The sequence below is a fragment of the Lepus europaeus genome, chromosome 9 (assembly GCF_033115175.1).
Source record: "Lepus europaeus isolate LE1 chromosome 9, mLepTim1.pri, whole genome shotgun sequence".
NCBI classification, from domain to species: Eukaryota; Metazoa; Chordata; class Mammalia; order Lagomorpha; family Leporidae; genus Lepus; species Lepus europaeus.
In genome coordinates this window covers 97,001,727-97,013,073 of record NC_084835.1, presented here as the reverse complement: position 1 = coordinate 97,013,073, position 11,347 = coordinate 97,001,727, and the positions used below count along the sequence as shown (strand labels likewise).

The following is an 11,347-nucleotide window of genomic DNA, read 5'->3' as shown; positions in this document are numbered from 1 at the left end:
AGCAGGACACACCGACGGAGGGGAGGAGGGTGCACAGGGTCCCGCTGCAGCTTCAGGCAAAGGCCCCCAGCCCCTGCTCCGGCTCCCCGCTGGCTCGGGCGCGGCAGCCAGCCCTCTCACACGAGTGTCCCAGGCAGAGGGCTGTTGTCTTCATTCCGGTCCGCGTCCTCAAAGGCCCAGCCAGAGGTTTCTCAACAGCACGCCCGATGGGTGAGGAGCAGGCCCCGAGAGTCCGTGGGGGCAGGTGACCGCGGGGACGTGCCTCCGTGGAGGTCCCAGGGGGCTGCCCTGCTGTGGGGCCCCCACCCCTGCAGCTGCCCAGGGCGTGATCCCTGCTACAGTTCCCACAACCCCGCCCCCACCCCTCGGAGAAAATAAAATAAAATAAAAATCCGAATAAATACCGACGTAGCCCACTTTTACACTTACACGGAGGGACAGGCGTGCCCCAAGCCGGACAGGTTACAGACTGGTTAGGGCAAGAAGAGCAGACAAGACTGGGGTTGGGGTGTGGGATGCTGGGGGCTCCTGGCCTGGCCCCGGGGGGAGGTGGGGAGCCTCGCGGGGCTGTGGCCACTAGGCCATGGGGGAGCAGGGCTGTGGCAAGCAGGCCGCCTTGGAGGAAAACTAGGACTAACTCATCCTGACAGCAGGGGGAAGAGGCGAAGGCGGCAGCATGAGCCCCGGCCGGGGCCTCCCGGGTGTGCCAGGAGCCGCGGGCTGGGCCCAGAAATGCAACGTCCAGTTTTGCTTCCCATGTTACATTCAGGAGTCAGCAGAGGGAGGGCATCGGCCTGGGGAGGCAGCAGGGGGCTCTGGGGCACCCCCTCCTGCCCCCCAGGTCCGGTCTGAGTCGCCTCCCGTGGGAAGTCGCCTCTGAGTCTCAAATTTTAGGCTTTACTGCTGTTTCTAAAAAAAAAAAAAAAAAGAAAGTTTTTTACGTTTTCCTTCCACGTCTGAAAAAGTAGCAGCAAGCCGCATTTAGAAAAACAGCCGAGTCGAGTGTTGTTCAGCTTGGCCAGGAAGCACTGTCCAGCAATGGAATCAACGAGGCAAACCGTACGTCTGGAGCCACGGTGACACGACACGTAATTAAAAATATATTTATATATGTATACATATTTATATCTCACTTCTTCACACTCTGGCCCTCGGAGCCAAGGAGGGCTGGGGGCAGGAAGGGCCCCCAGTGCCAGTGCCCGCTCTGTGCACAGTGCTGGGAGCCCCTTCAGGAAGCTTGCTCGCCAAGGCCAAGGCCAAGCCTAGGGGACCTCACCCCCTGCTGCTTCTGTGACCTGAGCGCCCACTCCCAGGTCTGTTTGCCGAGGCCTTTGCTGCCTTCTCAGCAGATGCAAGCGCACACACACTCGCACACACGTGCACACACGCACACACACACACACGGGTGTGGCTGGCCTGGCTCCACGGCGTATGATTTCCTGGGTGCCCTCTGAGGGCCCCAGCATCAGCCCCAGCCCAGCCCTCAAGGCCTCCTGCGGGGCTGCTGGGTCTCCCCGAGGCCCAGGCTGGGCCCAAGGTACAGGGCCGGGGAGCAAGGCTGTGAGGGGAAGCTTGAGAAAGCTTGGGAGGACGAGGGCTGGGGAGGCAGGAGGCCAGGGCGAGCAGGGGAGTGGGCTTCTTGGTGGGGACCACCTACTCGTTTCGGAGAAACCTGTGACCCCCATACCTTGTCCCAACAGGCTCTTTCTGGGGGCTTGGCAGGGGCTTTTGTCCTGGGGCTGGAAGGCAGGTGCAGCTGGTGTGGAAAGCCCGAGAGGACGGGGCAGTCCTCTTCCCACCCACCTGACAGCCCTGGACTCTGAAACAATGAGGCGACCCCTTGCCACCTTCACTCCAGCCAGGGGGATTCGGCCAGCAGACCGAGGAGGGCCTTCGGTGAGACCCCGACTGTCACTTCCTGGGGGCTCCTCAAAGGGTGGGCTCAGGCCTGGGAGATGGGCCTGTGGGGGTGCATACACCTGGCAGCTTCCCTGGGGTTGGCCACGTCTTCCTCTCTGGCCAGCTCAATGGGGCAGCTCCCTAGCACGGGGCGGGGGGGTTTCCAGGATCCCCGGCCTGTTTCCAGCCCAGAAAGCTCCATCTGGTGGCCTTGCCTGGTCACCTGACTCGGAGAACGAGCGGTGTCCCCTGTCCGGGATGAGGCCAGGGCAGCGACGAGGCGCAGCTGGGGACAAGCCCCGTGGGACACGCCGCCTGGCACCTGGGATGAACGCAGTCCCAGTGGCGACAGTGTCAGCCCTTAGAGAGTAAGAGAGCAGAGGCGCTGCTGGCCTGGGGCCGAGGAACGCGGGACCCCCGCAGGGGCAGATGCTTCCAGTCACCCTAATTGGCCACTGGCAAGCGGTCGGTGGCGAGGGAACCCGTGCAGAGGGGGCCGGCTTGATCTCCCACTAACCAGGGGAAACGCCTCATCCTCGGTGATTCCACCGAGAGACTTCAAAGCAGCCGACTTTTGAAAATGAAATCACAATAAAACAAAAGCCCTCACCACCCCCCCACCCCCCGTTCCCTCTCCCCGATGCCTGGGTTGGGGGGCGGGGGCCGGAGGGAGGGGGGAGTGCGAAGGTTACAGAAAGACGCGGCTCCACCGGGGCTGACAAAGGCCGCCAATTACGGGCGGCTGGTGGGGACCGTGCCTGCCTTTGTCCGCGCGGACATCTGCTACACGTCGCCTGCTGCCAGTTGGCGACCGCGGCTGACGGCACGCGGGGACAATGCCGGCCTGCCCGCCTCCACCTACTTTTTCAGCTCTCTGAGGTCCTGTCTGACCCAGCGTGAGAGGCTGCCGGGTCTCCGACAGACACACGTGAGCCCCCAGGGCACAAAGTTCTGTGGGGGCGGGGTGGGGGGGGCCAGGACCACCCTGAAAAGAAACATGCTTCTCCTACTGGGGTGGGCGCTGCGTGCGCGGGCAGGGGTCGGCCTGAGTGGGGGCAGGGGCTGCGCATCTCAGGGACTTGATTCCTTCCCTGGCTGGCTCCAGACCGGCCCCTGGCTCTGCCTGCCCTCGTCCTTGCTTCCTTCTCCCGCGGGGGCCACCCCTGTCCTCCCGCCTGTCCATCTGGCCCCGCGGCGTCAGGCTGTCAGTTTCTGGATGGTTCTGTTGTAGTACTGCGTGATGGGGGGCGTCAGAGGGTTCCAGCTGTTGGCGTGCAGCTCGATGACCTCCAGGAGCAGAGACCGGGTCAGCATGGACTCCGAGGGGCACAGCATCTTGTCCCGGGCACTGGCCAGGAGCTCGGCCATCATCTCGGGCAGCTGCTCCTCCAGCAGCCGGCCTGTGCTCTGTAGCTGCAGGTAAAGAAGCGAGGGGGTGAGGGCTGGGCCCAGGCCCGAGACGCCACCCCAGTAACCCCCGTTAGGTGAGCTGGGGCCAGGGTCAGGAGCTAGCTGGACTGTCTTGGCCCCCCCTGCTGGGGGAGCACCGAGGGGCGCCTCTGAGACCCCACATGTCCTGGTTCCCTTCTGCCACTACGGGAAGCAGAGTGGTGGGATATTGCCCGTTGCCCGGGGCTGAAGGTGCCCTCACCAGAGCCTCTTGTCCCTTCTGTTCAGCAGCCTCCCCTCCTACAGGAAGCCCTCTCTGACTGTGCCCACGCCCCCAGTGCCCCGAGATCTGCCCCCTTGGATGATCAGGTGGCATGGATCACTTGCTAGGTGTCCCTGAAAGTGAGCTGTCATTACCACCGGCCTGTGTCCCCATGGAGCCGCACAGCAGGGAGGGGCTCCCCTAGTTCTCTCTCTTCCTCTTTCTTGCCCCAATTCCACACCCTGCCCTGGCCCCAATCCTGGCCTCTGCCCACACCATGGATAGAGTAGAAGAAAAGGAGCCGGGGCAGGAGGCCAGCCAGGGGCCTGCCCTCAAGATAGCCCTGGTGAGCCCGAGGAGACCCTGGGAAGAAGGAGCCCCAACTTTTGGGGTTGTAAACCCCAGCCATCAGCACCTCCACCTCGCCAAAGGAGCTTGACCTTCATCTCTAGCCCTGTCTGTCCCACCCCCACTGAGCCTACCCTACTCGTTTATTTATTTATTTAAAGATTTTTATTTACTTGAAAAACGAAACAATGGAGGCAGGGGCAGGGTGGGAAGAGAGAGAGAGACAGAGACAGAGACAGAGACAGAGAGACAGAGAGAGATACAGAGAGAGAGAGAGAGAGAGATTGATTTTCTCTCTGCTGGTTCATTCCCCAGATGGCCGCGACAGTCAGGACTGGGTCAGGGCAAAGCCAGGAGCCTAGAACTCCATCTGAGTCTCCCACGTGAGTGGCAGGGGCCCAGGTACTTGGGCCATGCCATCTTCCACTGCCTTCCCAGGTGCATTAGCAGGGGGCTGGACCAGAAGTGGAGCGGCCCAGAAGAACTGGTGCCCATGTACGATGCCAGAGCCATAGGCAGGAGCTCAAACCACTGCGCCACAATGCCAGCCCCGTCCCACTCTGCTCCAAAGTTCTACCTTCCACACAAAGACATCTGTGGCCTCCCCGACACACCCTGGCCTCCCTTCCCTGGCTGCTCAGGGATGCGTGCTCTGTCCCCACACTGCCAAAGCTGTCTGGGGTGGGCACCTGCCTTCTCCTCTTTTGTCTCTCCCAGTCCCAAGCCCCATGCAAGGTGCCCAGTTGGAACTGAACCGAGTGTCCCATAGACCCAAAGCTGTTATCCGGGCTTCTGGCACTTCTGGTCCTAAGCTCCCCAGGGTGTGGCCTGTGTGCTCAGCAAAGTGCCACGGGCCTGGGTCCCGGCGCAGGGAGCCCCCCTCCCCTCCATTCTGTAGGACTCAGGGCTGTATGCAGAAGGGGACCCACCCCATCGCCCCATGGTGGGCCACAGCCACATCTCTCAGGAAGGTCCTGGAGGAAGCGCTTCACTGGGCATTGGGAACAGGAGTGGCACCTGCCAAGGGTGCTGCTTTGGAGTGGGCATTACCCACATGGGGTGGGGTGGGGGACTCAGTCTATACCTTCCCTAAACCCAACACCATCAAAGCCAAGGGAGCTGTTTGGGGGGCTGGGTGTTGTGTGGGGTGGCAAGGCTGGCCCAGAAGCAGGTGGACCTGGGGGCAGAGGGGAGTGGGAAGTCAGTGGCAGTGGCTGTCACCATCGGCGACATGAGGGACGCACCAGGGGGTGGGGTCGGGGTGGCTGAGCCTCAGCGCTTACCTCCATTGAGCAGCAAAGGACAGCGTCTTCCTTCACGTCCTGAGACTGCAAGAGCTGCAGGAGAGAGGGGTGGAGGACGCGGCTTAGGGGCGGCCGCCCTGCCCCACCCAGCCCAGCCCCTACCCAGCTCCGAGCGTGGGGGGAGGGGAGCGAGTGCCCACCGGGCAGAGAGGAGGAGAACTGCCCAGGGAGCGGTGGTTCTCTGCTTTTGTTGTTCTTTTGCTTTGCTTTTCAAGATTTGTTTATTTAATTGAAAAGCAGTTACTTGGGGAGGGGGAGGCAGGGAGAAGATCTTCCATCTACTGGTTCATTCCCCAGATGGCAGCAACAGTCAGGGCTGGGCCAGGCCAAAGCCTGGAACTCTATTTGGGTCTCCCACATGGGTGCAGGGGTCCAAGCACTTGGGGCATCTTCCGCTGCCTCCTCAGTGCATCAGCAGGGAGCTGGATCAGAAGCAGAGCAGTCTGGGATCACACAGGTGCACGGTTACGGGGTGCTGGTGTCACAGCAGTGGCTTAACCGGCTATGTCACACAGCCAGCCCCCGAGCAGCCAGAGGACGTCATGACCATGTGGGACTGAACCCTGGGCCAGGTCACAAGGCTGTGTCCAGAGGCGATGGCAGGGAAAGGCTCCAGGGGCAGCAAGGGGGCGGGGATCACCTACTGCTAACAGCCACCAGCGGCCATCTCGGGGAAATCGGTTCCCCTCCAGGCATCTGATGGCGACTCCCCCGGTGGAGGAGGCTGAACCACTGAGTCAGGCACCCGGGGCTCTGCCCTATAGGGCGTCCAGACATTGAAGCCCTCCTGGGCAGGTCCTGTAATCCACCCAGGGCCTGGAACAGCTTCCTGCCCAGAGCCACGCCAGGCCTCCCTCTGCCTGCCCGGCCTGGGCTTGTTCTCGCACTCTCTCTTTGAGAAATAATCCACGTAACATACGAGTCGCCCTTTGGAACTACAGAATTCAGTGATTTTGGGGAAATCCAGAGTTGCAACCACCACGACTAATGAATTCTAGGACGCTTTTCATCACCTGTAGCCAGCGGTCACTGCCCACCCCCTCCCCCAACCTCAAATCCATCTGGTGTGGCTCTGGGTTGGGTCGGCCTTTGCTGCCAGAGTACCGACGGGACCCCCTACGACACGCAGCCTGCTGGGATTGGGGTTCACACAGCACAAGGCCCTCGGGGTTCACCCGGCGTGTGCATGCTAGACCTTCATCCTTTCCCCGGCCAAACGTGTTCCACTGTGTGGATCTACAGCCCTGTGCCTGTCTGGTCACCTGCGGGTGGACATCCAGGCTGTCTCTATATTTTGACTCTTGCAAACAACACTGCTCTGGACTCTCCCGTACAGGTTATCACGCGGGTGCTTGTCTTCAGTTCTCCTGGGCAGGGGCTGCGTCACTCTGCGCTGCTGTCACCAGTGGGTGGGGGCCCTGATGGCTCTACGCTTGCCCACGCTGCTGCTGCGCCCCAGGGTTTTTTTTTTTTTTTTTGGACAGGTAGAGTTATAGACAGTGAGAGAGAGAGAGAGAGAGAGAGAGAAAGGTCTTCCTTCTGTTGGTTCACTCCCCAAATGGCCACCACGGCCGGCACTGCGCCGATCCGAAGCCAGGAGCTTCCTCCTGGTCTCCCATGTGGGTGCAGGGCCCAAGCACTTAGGCCATCCTCCACCGCCCTCCTGGGCCACAGCAGAGAGCTGGATTGGAAGAGGAGCAGCCGGGACTAGAACCCAGTGCCCATATGGGATGCCGGCGCCGCAGGCGGAGGATTAGCCAAGTGAGCCACGGCGCCAGCCCCCAGGCCCCAGGTTTTGACTTGCTCCCTCCACTGCTGAGCTCATTCGCCACCCACTGCCCCACACTCCCTCGGGGTTGGTCTCTGGGAAGCCCTGGCCTCCTGTGCCCATGCTCCAGCGGCCACCCCTTCCACCGCCCCCTTTGTTGGCTCATGGTTTTCTGCCCGGTTCCTCCTACGGGTGGTCCCCCAATGTCTGGCTCCCCAAGAATCCCCCTTGGGCTCTCCTCTCCTCAGTCCCTCCCCCCCCCCCCGCATGGTGACCACGGTGGTTGTCAGATGACCCCACATCTGGCGGGGCCTGCCCCATCCTCCTCCTCTTTTTGGATGACGGTGGCTTACCTGTCTCTGCCTCTTCCCTCTACCCCTCCCTCCGACACGATCCCTTGCCTCTTCGCCCACAACCCAGCAAACACCAGTCCTGCTGGCTTGCCTGCGAGACCCTCACAGCATCCCCTCCGCAGGCCTCTACCCTGCCCCCAGGTGAAGCCCTGCTACTTGGCCCAGGGGGATCGGCCAGCTTCCCGATGCATCTCCCCCAGCCCCACTTCCTTTCCCTCCAATCCCTCTCGTGCACAGCTGGCCAGAGTGTCGTCCCACCAGGCCACACCCCACGCCGCAGTCCTGTCCAGGAAACGCTGGACACAGAGGCAGCTCTGTCACGAGGTGAATCCGACTGCGGCCAAAGCCCCAGTGCGTGGGTGACAGCGCCACTGAGTCACGCGGCCCCAGGCCAGGTCCCAGTTGACTCCTGATCCACAACTCCAGGGAGCCTGCAAGTGCACACAGGTGACTCGCTGTTGCTACTGGAAACGCCTTGGGATGTTTCGCCTACAAGCGCTCTTGAAGCATGACTGTGGAGTCAGTGGAAAACTCTTAGGTACCACGTAGAGCGAAAGTGCAACCTCCCTGGTCTCAGTGCGCACCAACCCGGCTCCGGCCCCGTCCACCCGTTCTCAGTAAGGCCTGCCCAGTCCCAGGCCGGGCGTCAGGGCTCTGACCACCTCAGAAGAAAGAAACCGGAAGCGCGGGGGCTCCTGGGCGTCACAAGGACTTGCTGAGTGCTTTGTCAGAGCGCTGCAGGGAACAAGACAGACCCCGACCGGCTCCAGGGGCTGCACATGAGATGAGAAGCCGAGAAAGACCCGGATCACTGGGTGACAGGTGCTGTGACGAAGCCAGCGCGGTAAGCGACATGTCATCCACATCGTACACGTCAATCAACATGTCACATCACACCCCGTGAATGCACACAGGTATAATTTGGCAATCAAAGTCATTAATACTAATATTAATAATAATAGCAATATCGTCAATACTGTTCATATTATCAATAAAAATGTTAAAAAGTGACATTGGATAAGGGGCACTGGTAGGACAGCTAGGGTAGTAGGTGAGGAGGCTGGTGAAGATCTGGCTAGAGTGGCCCAGGCAAGAAGGCCCAGGATGGTTATGCGGGAGGCCAGTGTCTGGGGTGAGGGGTGGCCGGGAGGTTGGCCAAGGGGGCAGCAGGGCCAGGGTCCATCGGGCCTTGCAGGCCAGCCCAAGGCTCCAGGGCTTGAAGCCAAGGTAGATGGAGCCTGGCTTCTGGCTTGAGTGGGTCCTCCTGGTGGCAGTGGGAGGGAAGCCGGCTCGGGAGACGGGACCAGACAAGGTGTGGGCTTGGCCTACAGGGCAGTGAGATGGGGCAGGTGTATGCACACACACGTGCATCTGGGGCCCGACCCTGGCCACAAGGCCCTGGGTTCCTGAGACTTCCTCTCACCCAGGACAAAGGCCCAAACTCCAGAGCTGCTGCCTGGGCTCTGACTCACTTTCCCACAGCTGGGCCTGCACCCAGGGCCAGGCCACTCCTCTGCTGCTCCCCGGAACCTTCCCCCCACCCAGCCTGCTGCCCTCCCCGCCCCTCCCTCCCACAGTCCCACTGGGCCTTCCCACCCGCTCGCGCTGGACAGGATTTAGGCTCTGGGCTTTTCTCAGGGGGAAGGGAGGGCGGGAAGAGAGGGCAAGAGGAAGGCCCCTTGAGGGTGAGCATCGTCGGCCGCTGACCGAGCACTGGAGCCAACTTCTGACCTGGCCACAACTCCTCAACAAGGAGGCGAAGACATGCGCAACCTGGGGCCTCTGCTCGGAGCCCCCTTCCCGTCTCCTGTCCTCCGCCCACTCCATCCAGGGGCCTGCTCGGCAGGAGCCACGGCATTCAGTCTGCCAAATGGCAGCGAGAGCATGGGCCAACAGGGCAGTAGGAGTCCCGCGGGCCGGCCAGGGGCCCCAGATGGCCAGAGGCACTCTGGGACCAGATCTTGCTCCCCTTGGTGCCTGGGTCAGAACAGAGCCTGCAGCCAACTCACAGAAATCACTTGGGGATGAATGACAGTGGCCTTGATCTGCTCACAGAGCTGGGGGTGTGCAGCCTGCCATCCACCCCTACACTGCTGGCCCTGGGTCTCTGCACTGAGTCCCGGGAACTGTCGGGCACGGCTTTGCAGGTCTCACGCCCTCACCCTGTTCAGATCCCTGCCCCAACCCCCACCCCCTCAGCGAGGCCTCCCTGGCCTGCCTGCTGTGTAAGGGATCCCCCAGCTCGCTGCCCGGCTCCCTCCCCTCCGTGTCTCCTGACGTCCTATCTGCCTGTGTGCCTGGCTGCCCCCACCTGAAGGAGAGCTCCTTGAGCGCGCGGCTCTGCCTGCTCCACCACCGTCCCCGGCTCCCAACACAGCACCTGGGAAATTCGCTTTGGGAGGACAGGAGATGCCCCACCAACTGGGAGAGTCCGCAGAGGGGAAGGGCTCCCCAAGAGAGGCAGCTCGTCTGCCCTCACCCTCGGAAAGGGGAGAGGGAGGGGAAGTGGATCCCCAGCCTACACGCCCCCTGTGCCAGAGGAGACACGGCACAAAATCACCAAGGATGCATCTGGAAACGCAGGTGGGCGTTAACTGTACAGACGGCCACGCGGTGGTGCCGATCAGCACCCCAGTGCACCCACCCCCTGATCCAGCAATGTCACTTCTAGGAATTTATCCTGCATGTTGGCTCACACCTGTGCCGTGTGACAGGTGCACACCACCGGAAAGTCACATGGCTGTCCACCAACAAGGAGACACCCACCACCACCACTGATAGGAGCGAAAGTCACATGGCCGTCCACCAACAAGGGGATGCTCTCCACCACTACCACCGATAGGTGCGCACGGAGGACCACTCCTCAGCTCTCGGCCCACACTGGGGTCTTCTCACCTCCCAGGCCCAGGACTGAGGGTCTTCAGAGTCAGCCAAGAGGGGTTTCCTCCAAGCCAGTGTCCAGAGGCAGTTCTGGGGCCATACAGGGAAGGGTCTCTCTCATCCGGAGGATCCAGGAGGCCAGAATGAAAGTGAAGAAGGTTTTGGAGGGGCTGGTGCTGTGGCGCAGTGGGTTAAAGCCCTGGCCTGAGTTGCCAGCATCCCATCTGGACACCGGTTCTAGTCCCGGCTGCTCCACTTCCGATCTAGCTCTCTGCTACGGCCTGGGAGAACAGTAGAAGATGGCCCAAGTCCTTGGGCCCCTGCACCCTCGTGGGAGATCCGGGGGAGGCTCCTGGCTTCAGATTGGCTCAGCCATCTGGGTAGTGAACAAGCGGATGGAAGACCTCTCTCTGTCTCTACCTCTCTCTGTAACTCTGTCTTTCAAATAAATAAATCTTTTTTTTTTTTTTAAAGGTTCTGGAGAAAGCTGGTAGGGGCTGGAGCAGGTTGCACTGAGTCACTGGGGCCAGCATCCACCCGGCCTGCTCTGGGAGGGGCTGCTCCCAAGGCCTGGGAGGGTCCTGTGACTCTCAGCTTGTGGGTCAGAGGGCATGGCCACCCCCTTCCTCTGCAGGGAAGACGGGATCTAGCCTTAGAAGAGCTCTGGGCGGTCTTGCCGGAACCTTTTGCTGATGTCAAGTTTCCCCCTGGTGCTGAGCAGAAAAAGATCCTTCAAATAAAAGCTGCTGGCAGAAATCACCGGAAGAGGGGAAGGTGAGGTGTCAGGGACGCCCGAGACACAGTGGGTGGTGGCAGCTGGTGGAGAAGCCGGGAGCAGATGGGACGACAGACAGATGTCGCTGTGCCTTCCACCTGAAGGGAGATGCTCCTGGGCCACGCTCTGCCCCAGGTCAGCTTAGAGTCACTCCTAGAGTCACCCCAGGTCACTCCTGCACGCTTTGGAGTCTCCCCTGGTGCCTGCCGGGTTCTGAGGTTCAGGGACCAGTGAGCTGACATCACATCACAGGAAGCCTCTGGAAGAGCTGGGTCCTGAGATGCACTGGGAGCACTGAAGTGGGGTCTCCCTGCCCACCTCCTCGGGGCGGGGGTGGGGTGGGCAAGTGCTGCCTCCCCCTGTGCCTGG

The 11,347-nt window shown here is 61.5% G+C and overlaps 1 protein-coding gene across 2 annotated transcripts in view; it reads right to left on the bottom strand.

Annotated features, from left to right (window-relative positions):
- Positions 1 to 906: 906 nt before the first annotated feature.
- Positions 907 to 11,347, bottom strand: part of CTIF (cap binding complex dependent translation initiation factor) — a 283,841-nt gene continuing 273,400 nt past the window's right edge. For both annotated transcript variants that reach the window (XM_062201641.1, XM_062201640.1), the window contains 2 exons: positions 5,182 to 5,235; positions 907 to 3,312 (listed from right to left, as the gene is read on the bottom strand). In XM_062201641.1, coding sequence (XP_062057625.1) covers positions 3,097 to 3,312; positions 5,182 to 5,235 — 270 coding nt within the window. In that variant the 3' untranslated portion in view covers positions 907 to 3,096. The remainder of the gene's footprint in view (positions 3,313 to 5,181; positions 5,236 to 11,347) is intronic.